This window comes from Lates calcarifer, linkage group LG3, assembly GCF_001640805.2.
Source record: "Lates calcarifer isolate ASB-BC8 linkage group LG3, TLL_Latcal_v3, whole genome shotgun sequence".
Taxonomy (NCBI): Eukaryota; Metazoa; Chordata; class Actinopteri; family Centropomidae; genus Lates; species Lates calcarifer.
This window is the reverse complement of record NC_066835.1, coordinates 18,487,526-18,502,412: the sequence shown is the minus strand read 5'-3', so window position 1 is coordinate 18,502,412 and position 14,887 is coordinate 18,487,526. Positions and strand designations below refer to the sequence as shown.

Sequence of the window (14,887 nt, the reverse complement as noted above, 5' to 3'; positions counted from 1 at the left end):
TTTTAGGCAAAACTGTGAAATATTTGTTGGTTCCAGCTTCTTAAATGTGAAGATTTGTTCTTCTTTATCATATATGATGGTAATATTTGAGTATCTTTGGGTTTGGGACCTTTGGTCAGACAAAAGAAGACATTAATGGGCTTCATTTTGGGCTTTGGGAAAGTATAAGGAGCTTTTTCACTATTATCTGACATTTTTTTGATGTTTTGATTTATCAGTTAATTGAGAAATTAATCTACAGATTTATCAACAATGAGAATAATTGTTAGATTCAGCTCCATTTAATTCACTGCTTCATATATGTAGCTGTCTACTGAAAGCAGTGTTACCGAGTGAGGCATCATCTCATCAACCACAGTGTTGTGTAAATTTGTCTTTGGCGTCACCACACAGCATTAAAAACAACACAAGACATGGACATGATAGAAATTGTGTACATCATTTCGTTTTCATGTCCTATCTAACCTCTTGCTTTTTCATCCGTCTCACAGCTGTGGAGGAAGTGAAGCTGAAGGATACTCAGTATACCCTGGAACATATGCGTGCTTTTGGCATGTACAACTACCTGCATTTAGACCCTTGGTATGAAGATAGTGTTTTGTTTGTGGACTGCAAAGGACGAGTTCTCAGTCTCACCGTCACTCTGGTAAACTTTTTAAAAAATCCTGTATTTAATCAGTTGTCCATGTATTTATTCTTCATGTCAAATAAAGCGGTTGTGATTCTGATGTTGTGACAGTGGGATTAGAGGTGTACTTTAATGCATCTGATGCACCAGTAGGTGGTGACCAAGTACTTGTGTAATTGCAGCATCATCCCATTATGCATTTCTGGCAGGTGATGTCAAGAGAATATGATCCTTGCAAAAAATTCCACAATATTAACATTTTAAAAGCTGCAGTATCAATGTGGCTCATTAGAATCTACCTAACCTGCTGTTCTCTTGCTGAAGGTTAGTCAGTTCAGTTAGAGACAGTCTCAAGCAAGTCTCCTGACACAGCAATGAGCAAGAAATACATTTTTTTTTGCTATTTTTTGTGCATTCTATGAGTCAACACAGAACATAAAGTTTTGGATGAGCCGTTGTGTTTAATTAAAGGGATGATTATATAATTGATGTAAAGTACTGATCCAGGTTTGTTACTCAGCACCAAGATGCTGAGATGAGGATCAAAATCAGCCCAACAGCCTTTTCAGCTGAGACTTCTTTTATGTCTAAGACATCATTGACCATGATTAGAGATAATTGGCGCTGCTTCTGTGTTTTTTATGTCTAAACTGGCCTGAATGATGATCATCAGACTATGATCCTGTGAGGCAGTGTTTCTGGCTTTCACTGGCATCATTAAATGACTCTTTATGGAAATGTGTTGCTCAAATTCTAATTACAATCATCACATGATAATTATCATCCCTGCCGGGGCCTTTTGTGTACGTCTGCAGAGAGGTGTCGCTCTGCATGTCGTACATTGGCGGTTCACGCTCCCTTTGGAGCATTAACGGCACGAATGATGGAGAAAATGATCTCAAAGGTGCATCATACATTAGGCAGCCATATAATGCACAGTGTCACGCTCCATGGCAACAACAGGGCAGCTGCTGCACAGTCCTTTTGAAACACTGTTACTTCATGCAATGAGTAATTGATGCTCATGCGGTGGCATATCTATCTATTACTAATAAGGCACTGAGAGTAATGAATCACAGCCAAGTCTCATATGGGTGACCACATGACAGTTGATAACTTTGTCTCTCTGTGATGAGTACATGTTGTTTCCTCTTATTTAGGTTTTATATTGTAGATATCCTCCTGCAGCTTTTTAACAATGAGAACATTATGGAAATTATGTTGCACTGTGTGTTCTTGTTTTAGATGTTGATCACCAAAATATCTTATGGGATTAGAGTGCTCCATTTGATATGAAAGCAGTGACCTTTCTCTTCTGTAGTTCAAAGCCCTCTGTTATTAAGTGTCTGTGAGTCATGACTGGACTGCTTAAAGAAAGTAATTTGATTGGTTGGTAGCAGACACATGCATACCACTAACTTTATTACCTCTGACAAAGAGGTTATATATTAACCTGTGTCTGTCTGTCTGTCTGTTTGTTTGTCAGCAGGACAAAATGATTTGTACCATCCATTCCCCATCCCTATGGGGCATAGAGAACCCATTAAATTTCAGTGTGGATCCAGTTAAAGGGGCAGAACTCTGGAATTTGTCTATCACTTTTCCTTAGGTGATGGGGCGAGGTCTGGCATTTTTGCGGATAAGTGTTAGACAGACGTGTAGGATTGTTTGACCTTGTTCTCTTCCCTCAGTTTAGACGAAATACACTTTGTCCCATTCCTATTTTTTCTTCATCACTTGTGCTGAAACAATAGAAAATTTACCTGCACCTATTTTCATAATCAATTTATTGATTGAATTACTTTTCAAGCAAAGAAGTGTTCTCTGGTGTCAGCCTCTCAAATGTGAAGATTTGCAGCTTTTTTGTCATATATGACAACTAATTGAATATATTTGGATTTTGAACTGTTGGTTGGACAAAACAAGCAAATTAGAAGACGTCACCTTGGATTTGTAAAGTTGTAATGTGCTGTGATGATTCTTCATCCGCATCATGGTTATCCAGAGAAGGCTAAATCAAGGACAACTTGACTTGGTTTAAAATCCTTGAACACGTTTAACCTCTCATCCAAGAGGCTTCTTCAGTTTTTCAGTTCCTTTTCAGCCTCTTTGATGAAATGTGAAATGCCTTCAAGGATCTTAAACCAAGTCCGTTTGCCCTCGATTCAGCCCTTCTTGGTGAGGTTGTAATGGGCATTTCTTAGGCCAAATGAATAATCTTAATCTCTTAATCAAGAAAATAAAGTCAGTTTCATCCCTATTCACCAACACAACACACATTCAAAGGTCGTGTTGAAACAACTGCTGTTATTTTTCTGTGGTTGCCTTGATGGAGTACTGATGCATCTGTTGTGCTGTGAATCCAGGACACCGCCCTTGGGAAGCCAAGAGAGGTCTACCGTATAAGTGCTGAGTCCAGTCAGTGTGAGGATCGTCTCTGCGCCTCCCTCAGCCTCACCTCCGCGACCTGGGCTGCTCTCTCTGACGGCACCGGGCGACTGCACCTCCTCCGCACCGGCAAGAGAGGGGACAGCTCCCATATGAAGTGGGAAGTAAGTGTGGCAACGGATACATTTTCAAAGTGTTTCTTATGTCTCCATAATTAAGACATTATCCACAGAGTGCAGAATATGTCAGTTGCAATATAATCTAACAGTCACCGTGAAGGTTAAAGGATAGTGACTAATTCATGACCTTTCATTGTCCTCTACTGGTGACTAAGTGTAAGTGCAGCAACACTGACTGAACCACTGACTTTGTACAGAAAGGTCTTACACAGATCACATCGCTCTTATTTCCACAAATTAGTGTTGTCTAAAACTGACATAAACAATTTTGCAATTTTGAAGAGGAAACATGTCTCCCTGTAACATCGTAATAACAGTGCTGCTTTGTCATCTGCTTTACTGGCTTGACACTTTGAGCTGTTAGCACTTGTAACCGATACTTCTTGTAATGCCAGTCACTTGCTCATTGCTGTGTCATTCACAGCTGGGACATTAGGGCAAGATTAGAGGAGACTGGAGCTGTTTTAAATGTCCAGGAATCAGGTGTCCAAACCCAGACACCCCAGCAACTGGTGATATAATCACTGAGTCACTAAATAACAATCTCAAAACCCCACAGGAGCAGTTATAGTTCTTTAAAACAGGTGGGTAATTAAAACTGTGACAGTTTTTTCACCTCCTCCAGCGGACAATGAAAAGTCATCATTCTGTCTCATTTCTAAAAATCTCACGTGGGTTGTGAAATAGTTCAGGAGATATATTCAGGGGCCATATTCAAATTTTTGTCATTGTCGTCATTGTCAACAAGTGAAACAGACCAAATCCTAGCATGAATTGATCCTGTTAAGAAGCATCGCCCATGTAGCCAAAGCCTGATGTAGCTTATTCATCAGTGTCATCAGAGCTCCACTGCTGCCAAAAACTGAAAAACACATCACTGTTGCACTGGGTATGTGTGTGTATTAATCAATGGCTGAAAATAGTCCCCAACACATGAACAATTTTACTCCTGTTTTTAATGTTAAAAAATGAAACTATGCAGTTGTGACCCCCTTTCTTTTTAAAACAGATTTTTGTCATCAGTAGGAACCAGTGAGCTTGAAGTGAGTGCTATAGACAAGGTACTTAAGTCAGACGTTGTTGAGACAGATTAGCACTCAGTTGTTGTTTTGTCTTTTCTTGTCAGTGTCTTTTCATGGGATTTGTTGACAATAAGAAATGTATTTAGTATTCCCAGGCTCATCCTTTAACCTGACTTCTTTAACCAAACCAACCTGGAGTCCTGTTTAGAAATGCAGATGTATAAATGTGCTCTTGCATTATAAAATGTACAATTACTCTTCACAGACACTTGTCAAAAGAAACATGTTTTAACTGTTATGGAAATTCAAGCCTTAGAACCAGCTTCTGTGTTTAAAAAGCTTAGCAAGCCTTTGGTAATTGGCTTGTAGTAGTAAGGGATGGAGTCTCTTATAAGATGGGTCTTTGTGCATTTTATCCCGTTAACAGGCTTGCAGCTGGGATTGGCTACAAATGAGAGTTCACTCTGTGCAACAAGCAGAATTGATGCAATTCTAAAAGCAAAGTTCAAGAGAGGAATTTGTAATGAAGATTTAAGCCCTCGAGTCAGTGACTTCCAATGTCGCAATTTTAAGTTTCAGCAATCAGGGATCCCAACCAGACCTTATTGCATCTCTTGCTTTGTTTTGTGTGTGTGTGTGTGTGTGTGTGTGTGTGTGTGTGAGAGAGAGAGAGAGAGATCATTCAATTTTAAAGTTGAAGACGTGTTAAGGTTGGGGTTAAGAAGGTGCTAGTGAAGGAACTCAAGGTATTTCAATGTAATGCCCCCTGAAATCATGGAGATAAGACTCTGTGTGTGTGTGTGTGTGTGTGTGTGTGTGTGTGTGTGTGTGTGTGTGTGTGTGTTCTAAAGATATCCTGTGATTACCCAGCTTATAAATCAGATATATTCATGCAGTTGCATTAAAGTCAGGCCTCTCAGCATCACATCATCTTATTCAACTAGACAACTGCAGACACTGATACAGAAATAGTAGACTGAATTAGCATTTTATTGATAAAATAAAGACAAATATCTCCTTTTGAAAGCGCAGTATGGACCTTTTATGCTAACAGTTAATGCTATATTTACAGTTCTCTGTTAATGAGCTCGAGTTTCTGTGGTTACTGCTCTATCTTCGAGAGGTTAAGTCACTCAGATCCTGGCTCATCCTAGCTCTTGATGAAATTAGTGAGACAGTTTCAAAGGTGATACCCAGAACAATCGACCACAGTCATTTAATACATACAGTATGTTGTAATTTTCTTTGTTGAAAAATGTCTTTGCTCTTTTTTTTCCTGGGGATCAGTGTTTAATTTTTGTTATTAAAAATATTAACATTAATTTTCCCAACATCAACTGTATCCTGTCAAAGTGACTGTATTTGTTGCTTCTGTGCCTATAGCAACTGTTCAGTGAAGACCTGGGCGAGCCTTTCACCATCCTCCACAGCGTCTCACATGTCCAGGCTGGAGTCCACACCATGGAGGTCCTGCTGCTCCGCATCCAGAAAGACCTGCAGGAAGCCAAAGGAAGTGGATACTCTGTGTCTCTCGAGTGGATCACAGTCGCCAACACTGTGGGACATGGTGGGTGGTGCATTGACCTATCATAATTTCGGTAATTGAGTATGAAGTCATAAAAGACAAGTGTGTCATACATAATTAGGTCTGAATCAGGATCTAAATTTCAAGCCTGTTCTGTCCAGTGGACGACAGAAACCCTTTTTAATTAAACCATACTAGGAAGTTAGTCACAGTCTGCCTTTGATGGAGTTTAATTATTATGTCCCAGATGAGATTAGTGTCTTCTGAAGCAAACATTGGCAACAAGGATTGTCATTAAAGTTCTTGGCACATGCTGATAAAGAAAGAGACCCTGGCTAATGATTCAAACACTGGATAGCCAAAGAAAACAGAAACAGCCCTTTGAGAGTCCCTTCCTCATTTAGTTGGATTTAAAGATGCAGCACTTTGATATCTGCTCGCTGTAGCCTAATCTTTGGTTGTTTGTTTAGTGTCTTATTATTTGACTAAATCTACATTTTGTTAACACTAATCAGCTACTGCCTGGTGTTCAGTTACAATTTTACCAGTCAGCAGGGTTTGGATGTCACTTTAAAGGGGAATCTGAGTCTCTAAAATCAATTCTGTCATACAGTACGCCTTAATGCAGGTTGGAAAATATTGTTAAATCACAGTAATAGAAAATGCTGTATGTGTATCAGAGGTTTCTCCCTTTTCATTTCTGTCGCAGTTTATGTCAGGTATCATGAAGTGTTGGTAGTAGGTATAAATTTTATAGTGTGATGTCCTGTAATTGTGTCCTCTGCTATTCCTTGTTAGTATATAAAATACAGAAGATACATTTTACCCCTCTATAACCATATTTTATTTTGTTAAACTTAAAACCTAAACTTAAAAAATCTATTAAAAAAATGTTAAAACAAATTATGTTCATTCTTTTTAGGCCTAGAATAAATAGCTAATTAGGTGAATGTACAGAAAATGAATTGATGGTAATCCTGACAACTGATAAATCATTTAAGTCATTTTCATGTACACATTAACATTTGTTGGTTCCAGCTTCTGAAATGCTAAGTTCGCTGAACTGCCTGCTTTTCTAATCTAATGGTCAGATCAGCTCATTTAAAGTCATATTTCAACACTGTTTTACTTCTTCCCTGTATATTTCTGTAGCACCTGTGCTGTAACTAGCCTGCCGCTATGGAGCTATTGTAATAACAAATAGATAGGATGAGAGTAAGAGAGTAGAGCAGGAAGTGTTACATGGTGTTAATTTGGTTTATAGACAGTCAAATGAACAAAACAACAAAAAGAAAAGCAGGAGGCAGAGACAGGTTGTACACCAGTTGCATCTTTTTCACAGCACTAATAACTGATAAAAGAAAAGAATGAAAGACTGGTTATTGAGTGGGTATCAGGTAAAATGTGGGCCCTGATGGAAATGACTCACTGTGTAAGGAGTGGTGGGAGTCCAGTAAAATAACCTGAGCTTTCTACAGAGCTCTGACATGAGACGTGTTGATGCTGTTGTTCCTCTTGGTCTCTGTCTGAGTTTAATAGAAGACGAAATTACTTTACACCTTCGTCTCTGTATCCTTCGGTTTCTACATGCAGGTCAGGAGAAGAAATATGAGGTGAAGAAGAGGAGGGTCCTCAGGGGGAAGTCAGTGCCTCACTACTGCAGCAGTGGAGCCGCAGGGGAAGGGACTGATGGTGGCCTCGGAGAAACCGTTCATCTTCACGCATGTGGACGGTCGTCCTGTGGAGCAGCCCGAACCAGAGCCCATGGAGGTGGAGAAGACAGGTGGGTCAGAGGTGCTGCTGGGAAATGCTGCCAGCACACTGCTGGAAAGTTATTACTGTGGTTAAAGAATTCTCTGTTTTACAAAACAACTTTACCTCATAATTTTAGACTTTAAAACCCATTTTTATCAGGTCACTTACTCTTATTTTCTATGTTAGCAGGAGATAAAAGTGCTGTTGTAGTTCTCTCTAAACACTGGCTCCTTTTTGGGTCTCAGAGAATGTTTAGCAGTTACGTTTATGAATATTTTATCATGTGAATTGCTTGGAGAAGTGACTTCTCAGCCAAGATAAGTTGCAGTACCTATTTATACATCCAGGGAACATTATATACAAATCTCTTTCTAGCCCCTTGACAAATTAAAGTCTAATATTCACTCCTCACTGAGAATACCTGGCTCTTCAGCTGCTAAATGCTACACCTCCTCCACCAGCTAGTCACTCACATTTTCTACGTGCTGGGTTGGATACATAAATTGGGCTTATTACAACTTTTTTACCGAAAGGGTCTGCCCGCTGCTGCTGTTAACAAGGTTGATGAAAGAAAGGTTTTATGCATTTGCAGAGTGCAGACCCAATTTAGAAAAAGTCATGAAGACACATCAGAAGAATTGACAGCCTTACTCATGCTTCAGACTTTGAGAAAACACTAAAAGAGATTTTGACATGGTTTGGCATTGATCATATTTATAGTGACAGAGTGCCATTTTTATTTATTTATTTTTTCTTACTAAGATCACAGTCTGAAACTGGCCAGAGCGCCAACAAGCCCCGTCTGTAAAACTGTTGAAACAAAGTGAAATGCAAACATCATCTGGGCTCTGAGCTACAATCGTGCCTCGCTCCATAAGAGATGTGATATCACCTCATCACTCATTTCTTGGCATTTCTTTGATGAGACTATTAACGGTTAAGACTCATCATCACGCAGTTCCATCTGTTTGTTTTCTATCAAGCAACCTTTACGTCTTTTGCTCAGTACCTGGAAGAGCTTAGCGGTGAAGGCACAAACTGACTATTTGGGTTATAGTCATAGAAACGCCTGAGTGGGCAGCAGGATTTTCCTAATCAGGCTGGGGTCTCTGTTAGATCTGCTTATCTGCTGTCTGTTTACATAGATTCGTTTCCAGGGCCATTTACTCCTGTCTGTGCTGACATTGTGATGAACAGTGTCTGCGTCTCCTCTTACTGGCAGTGGTTGATCAAAGTGTCTGTTTAGTTAGTGGAAGAATGAGAATCTGGGATGGCTTGGTTTAGACCTGCAATTAATGACAATTACTCATAATGATTTTATTATATATTTTAGTAATGGCTTGACTTAGTATTAAAAAGTGTGTGAGTTATTTTAGCCCAAAGTGATGCCATCAAATTGCTCATTAGAAAAAAAAGTGTATGAAGCAGCACATTCTCACATTTACAAACTGAAACAAAAATGTCATGCACTCTTGTTAAGCAACTGTTAAATGACTAATTCTTGAAATTGCCAATTACTAATTTCTAATCACTCTTGTTTTCACATGCTAAATATTAAGGTAATGTCAGGAGAGGGTTAAAAAGAAAAAGAAAGTGGAAACAGGGGGAAAACAGTTAGCCTGGCTTTGGCCAAAGGTTAAAAAAAATGTGGTATCAAGGTATCAATCTTCTCAAGGTAAACTCTTGCCTAAGAGAGCAAACAAGTGTATTTCCCCAAAATATTGAACTGTTCCTTTAACTGACCGATTTCACAGCACATGCACTAACTCTATGACCATATCACAGGGGAGGGTTTCACACCACCAGAGCTTTCTTCACAAAACATATGGTGAGCAGTCATGTCAGTCTGAACTGAACCAAACAGCTGTTTTTATCCCCTTTACTGGTTTTACACTCACAACCTCTGACAGACAAACAGCTACTCTCCTTTTTAAAAGATATATAAAAAAGGGAGAAAAAAGAACCTTGTGTGACCCAGACAGAGCAAGGTGTGTGTTTGTGTGTTGCTGGTGCACAATGGCAGCTTTTTAGCCAATCCTTTTATCAGCACTTTGCCTTTCTCTGTTTGGAGAGGAAGAACTGTATTAGATGTCAAGAGAGAAGGCATCTTCAAAGAGACTTGTAAGTGATGAGAGAGGAAACACAAAAGAAGCAGGAGATGGAGGTGACTAATGGAGAAGAAGCGCAGATATGCATTTAATACGGATATACTGTATACCTAGAGAGAGCATCCAAATGAATGGCTGGAAAGTCTCTCTACAGCTTGGATTATCACCAGAAACCAAACACACCCTACTTATAAATAAATGCCAAATGTGATAAACTGCCACTATGCTTCATCATCAAGTGGATAGTTTTGAAAATTTCCATTTGCTGTGCAGGGTTGACGGTATGTGTGTCTGCTCAGCAGTTTGTCCAATTGACAAGTTCAAATAGAGAAGAGTGAAAGATATGAGCATTGGAGAGGGAAGGAGAACATTGGGAAATGAGACAAAATGAAAGATGTGGCAGCTCACCTCTCTCCTTCTCATTAGTTTCCTTGTTGAGTCAGTCGATAACAAAAGGTGGTAATGAACATGTCTCAGCCGGATATGGATCAGGCCTCTTGGCTTGGAGCATCATAATTGGACCACTTTCAGTGCTCAGGCATTGCAAGTAATTGCAGAGTGTTATATATGACAGATCTGGCACAGAGTTCTCTCTATAGGAATGTTGTATATGAGAAAGCTGGCACACGAGTCTGTACATGAATCAGATCATTCAGCTCAGGCAGATCTCTCCCTTCTGTCTTATCTTATATGCTCCATAGTTCTTTTGTGAACCACATGCTGTTCAGAAAACACTAAGCAATACTGCGCCCTAACCACTCAGCTATCAGGATGCCCCACTAAGCAGTATTTCTGAATTAAGCTTTGATTCTCATTCTGTTTCCCAGGCTGTGAAATGAGGTTGACTGTTGAGCGATGGGATCACTGTATTTCTGCTCCTTTTTAAATGCCTGGCAGCTTCATTACAGGAAGGAGGAAACCTTTCACCCGTGACAAGAAAGGAAGAAACTGGTGCCTGAAAGAAAATAATGTATGAATCTCCCTTCAGATCAGGAAAGGATGAAAAAGGACTTTGCTGATCAAAGCTAGGATTCAAAGGGACTTAATTTTAGAAATATTTATCAGTGAACAACCTCTGACTCGTTCTTGAAAAAGTGATTCAAGTACGAGGCTGTAAAACTGTTTCCGGTCAGATTTGTGATGGGATTGTTTGTTCCACTTGATGATTATGTACTTGGCAGCCAGAGGCATTTTATCAAGCATCTGTGGACTGTTGGGGAGAAGTAAAAGAAGGACACGAGGCCTGCTGTTCATCCCACAAGGCTTTTAACAAACATGGCCCGCTGACTTCCGCCTCACTCAGGGTATACATCTGTTCTCACCACCGCCAGTAATAATTAGAAGCCGACGCTCTCTGTGACGCATTATTTTGTGTTTCATTATGGAATACCACACAGTACAGGTGTTGTCACTCACTACCCAAAAAAATAAAAAATGAAAAATAAAAAATTAAAAAAATCATGGAGGATCACAGAATGCCATCAGGCCGGCCGAGGTTCTGAGTCAGAGGCGACAGAAAGTTGGCTTCTTTAACAGTGTGGGCAATGGTGAGAACAGATTTGTTCCCTGATAAGAAGGAGTGGAAATGCAACCATCATGTTTGTGAAAAAGGTGTGTGAAGGAAGTCGTCGAAGTGCCAATGTCTGAACTAATTGAAACACTTATAACTGTAACTTATTACACTGTAGTTACACTCTATTATAGATAAGAGATAGATAATGATGGGATATATGTGCCAGATTTTTAAATTCAATTAAGCGCAGCAGCTCGTGAGAAAAAGCTCTGTTGTTGAGAAATCCTTTTAAAAAAATCACGTGTCAGCACCTGGCTCTATTACAATCAAACAACGCTAATGTGTTCCCTGGCCTGTGGCCAAACGTTGCACTAAATTTAATTGAAATCTGTTAACAGGTTTTTGAGACAGGACTAAGACATAGAACCTCTTAAGATTCATTTGTTAGAAATTTATGCATGTTTGTGGATGAATGGGCAAAAAGTATTCCTGGTATTTCGTGTTTCCTTTGTGATCTGAAAACAGAGATTTGAGATGCCATTACTTTGAAATATTTCATCCATTTTGCACAAAAGCTCAGTATCTACCATGTTTACACCAATCCTTGCTGCCCGTCTTGCTCCTGCATACATCTGCGATCTGCTAATTCCTTCCAAGCCTGATCTCACGCTTGAGATCCGGCGGCAGGGCCCTTGTAATGGCTCCTAAATCCAGACTTGTCAGTAAAGGTGACTGAGCTTTTGCTGTCCGGGCCCCTCAGCTGTGGAAATCCCTGCTGGGAGATCCCAGGCAACCTCAGTGTCCTCCTTTAAATCTCTTCTCAAGACTCACTTTAATCGTTTCTCATCATATGGTTCCTGGCTCTTTGTTTTTATTGAAATCATTATTATTTATGTCTGAACACCCTGGAGATTTCAATCCTATCCTATGTGGATTTTATATTATTCTTTGCCTAAAGGCTCAACAAATCAAAACCTTGAAGCACGGATCTGAACGTGGGCTTCAATGAATGATAATTTTCTTTATGAATTCATCTTCATGTATTTATTTTCTCAATTAATTGTTTAGTCCATAAAATGTCTACATGACAAAAATATACAATTTTATATCACAAAAGACTAAAAAACAGCAAATGCTCACAGTTGAGAAGCTGGAACCAGCAGTCGTAATCTCCTCGTGTGGTTTGATGGTTCCTTTATTTTAATAGACTTGCCATCTGCAGCGTCACTGAATATTCAACAGTGGTTCTGTTCAGTTCCTGCATATTAAATGTTTTATGTATGACTCTGTAACAGCTGGCACAGGACTGTCATTAACTTAAACACCATACATTTCTCTCCTGTTTGAATTTAGATCCCATTTACTTCTGGCAGCAGACAGCGGAGGACATCACGGTGTGTGTGCGAATGCCCGAGGGCGTCACCAAGGATGAGGTGCAGTTCAGGCTGACAGCAGACAACATCAGCATCGGACTTCAGGGTTTCCCTCCTTTACTGGAAGGCCAGCTGTATGCGTCTGTAGACCCTGAGGCGAGTGCCTGGATCATCAAAAACGACAAAAGGTGCGCCACCTGGAATCTACACAGCTGTTATTTCTGAAATGTTCTTTGAACATCAGTGACACAGGAAACCTCATCGTACGTGACTGAAAGAGGTGAACAGGGAGATGCATATCAAATCTGTAGATCTCACACACTTTAAATAGCCTGCACACATGAATCTAAAAGAATTTCACAATATTAGAACAGTGTAAAAAGAGATTAGGAAGTCCAGTCCAGTCCAAAATTAAGACCACACATTTTCCACTCAGTGGTGAAGAGTTTTCATCTATAGAGCGATGCAGCCTCTCTAAACTGCCCAGGGTCTCTTAAGGCAAGCTGCTCCCAGGTAATGAGCCAGACTCAAACTCGTTAAAGAAGCCTTGAACATTAAATCAACACCACAGAGAAAGAGGTGACCTTCCCCAGAACAGGGAGATTGGGATAAACTCCTGGAGCCAGACCTGGGAGGGGGTGCTTGTGAGCAAATGTCAGATAACATGGGAAGGGAAGACAGGCAGGGCCACACTCAGGCTGTTTTCATAAGGGAGGAGAGCTGCTGACCTTGACTGGGGTTATAGTTGGTCAGTGAATGCAGCACTTCAGCTTCTGAAACTGTCTGACATGTCCTCTGTAGAGGAGGCACAGTCAGAAGACATAAAGTGCAGTCAGGGGAGATTTCGCCTGACAATGTTTACTTGCATAGTCCTGTCAAAAGCAGGCAGGAAACAGTAGGAGCTAGCATGGTTAATAGACTGACAAGAGCAGTTTACAAAGCTGTAAATTCTCCAGCTTAATGGCTGAATATAGAGAGTCCGTCACAGCTGTCAGTCATGAAGTAACACCCCTAACAGTATTTACTTTGACCCATCTGCTAACATGGAGTGGACAGGATTTATGATCTGTACAGCAACCAGAGGGCAATTGAGATGTTTTGGTTTCACCTCTGGGGAGCTGTCATGTCTTCCAGCATCCTGAAGTTCTTTTTTCTACTTTTTAAATTACATCTGCTGTGATTCAGGTTGCAGAACAATAAAACATAAAAAAGATAGAGGTTGAATAGTTTTCGTAAGCACTGAATCTATTAAGCCAAGTAGTCAATATGAGTTGAGTCATATACCCCACTTTAAGAACTTTCATCTGTGGCTCTATCAGCTCTCCATCTCTGCTTCCTGTTCCTTCAGTGTGAGTCCTCCAGTTCTCTATTCAGTATAAAAACATGTTACGTAGGCTGTTTGTTAGTTTTCTGATAATCCTTGATAAGTCTGAGTGCTCTTGTGTGTGTCTGGGGCAGACAGAGTGTGCATGCATCTATTTTGTTGTGAGTGCTGAAAGAAAAATATTAAAATAACCCTAGTTTAGATGAGGAGCTGCAATATAGACATGAGTGTTTATTCTGTAAGTTTTATTTATTTTGCATCCTTTAAGCTTATCCCTGCTCATCTACCATAGATAAATTTTACCACCGTTGGTGGGTGATAATTCCAGCTTGTGACCCTTCCTCTTCGTCTGCGTATCTGCTGTTTGGGTGCTGCATACATCTAGGTGCCCTTTTAAGCTGTGAATATCTCAAAGAAATCACACCTTCATTCTCGGACTGTGTTTTTCCCCATGTATACACAAAGGACCTTATATACAAAGGACATTATGGTAGCCAAACAAAATGTAAATGAGACAGGTTGATGTCTATGCATGACGCACAAATGCATCGATTTGCTGGAAATCTTGCTGGGGAAAGCCAGTATGTCTGCCTGTGTGTGTACATTTAGACTGCATCTGGATGGTCCTTTACAATGTAAAATATAACAATACGTTGATAAAGAACCCTTCTGTTTTTGTATTGAGGATGTTTTTCAACAACAATAGGTTGTGCTCTTTATAGACAGACAGCTGCCTTCCTTTGTCCAGAGCTGAATTAAGAAGCTGCCCTCTTCTCTTTCTTATCTTCTCATGGTTGCCCAAATATAGACCTGTTTTATAACAACCTTCAGCATAATAGAGTATGAATGATTCTGTTTTCTGAAGGCCCATGTTCTGAGGTTGGAGCTGCAGTGTGTGCGCAAAATGTTGAGGCTGTATGTTGATTATTTTTTATCCCTGGAGAAAAATATCCAAATCAGAAGGAATAATTTTTTATCCCCCAGAATAATATTAATGGTAGAACTGAAACCCAAAGCAAATAAGCTGTAAAATTATACATTACACTTACAACGAGCGATATCATTTAGGGAG

General features: G+C 39.9%; 1 protein-coding gene across 1 annotated transcript in view; it reads left to right on the top strand.

Moving 5' to 3' along the window:
* The window catches only part of nudcd1 (NudC domain containing 1), a 30,913-nt gene that overhangs the window by 527 nt on the left and 15,499 nt on the right, over nt 1–14,887 (top strand). Inside the window, 6 exon segments of the mRNA XM_018699350.2 lie at nt 492–646; nt 2,995–3,180; nt 5,601–5,784; nt 7,336–7,400; nt 7,402–7,525; nt 12,472–12,679. Coding sequence (XP_018554866.1) covers nt 492–646; nt 2,995–3,180; nt 5,601–5,784; nt 7,336–7,400; nt 7,402–7,525; nt 12,472–12,679 — 922 coding nt within the window.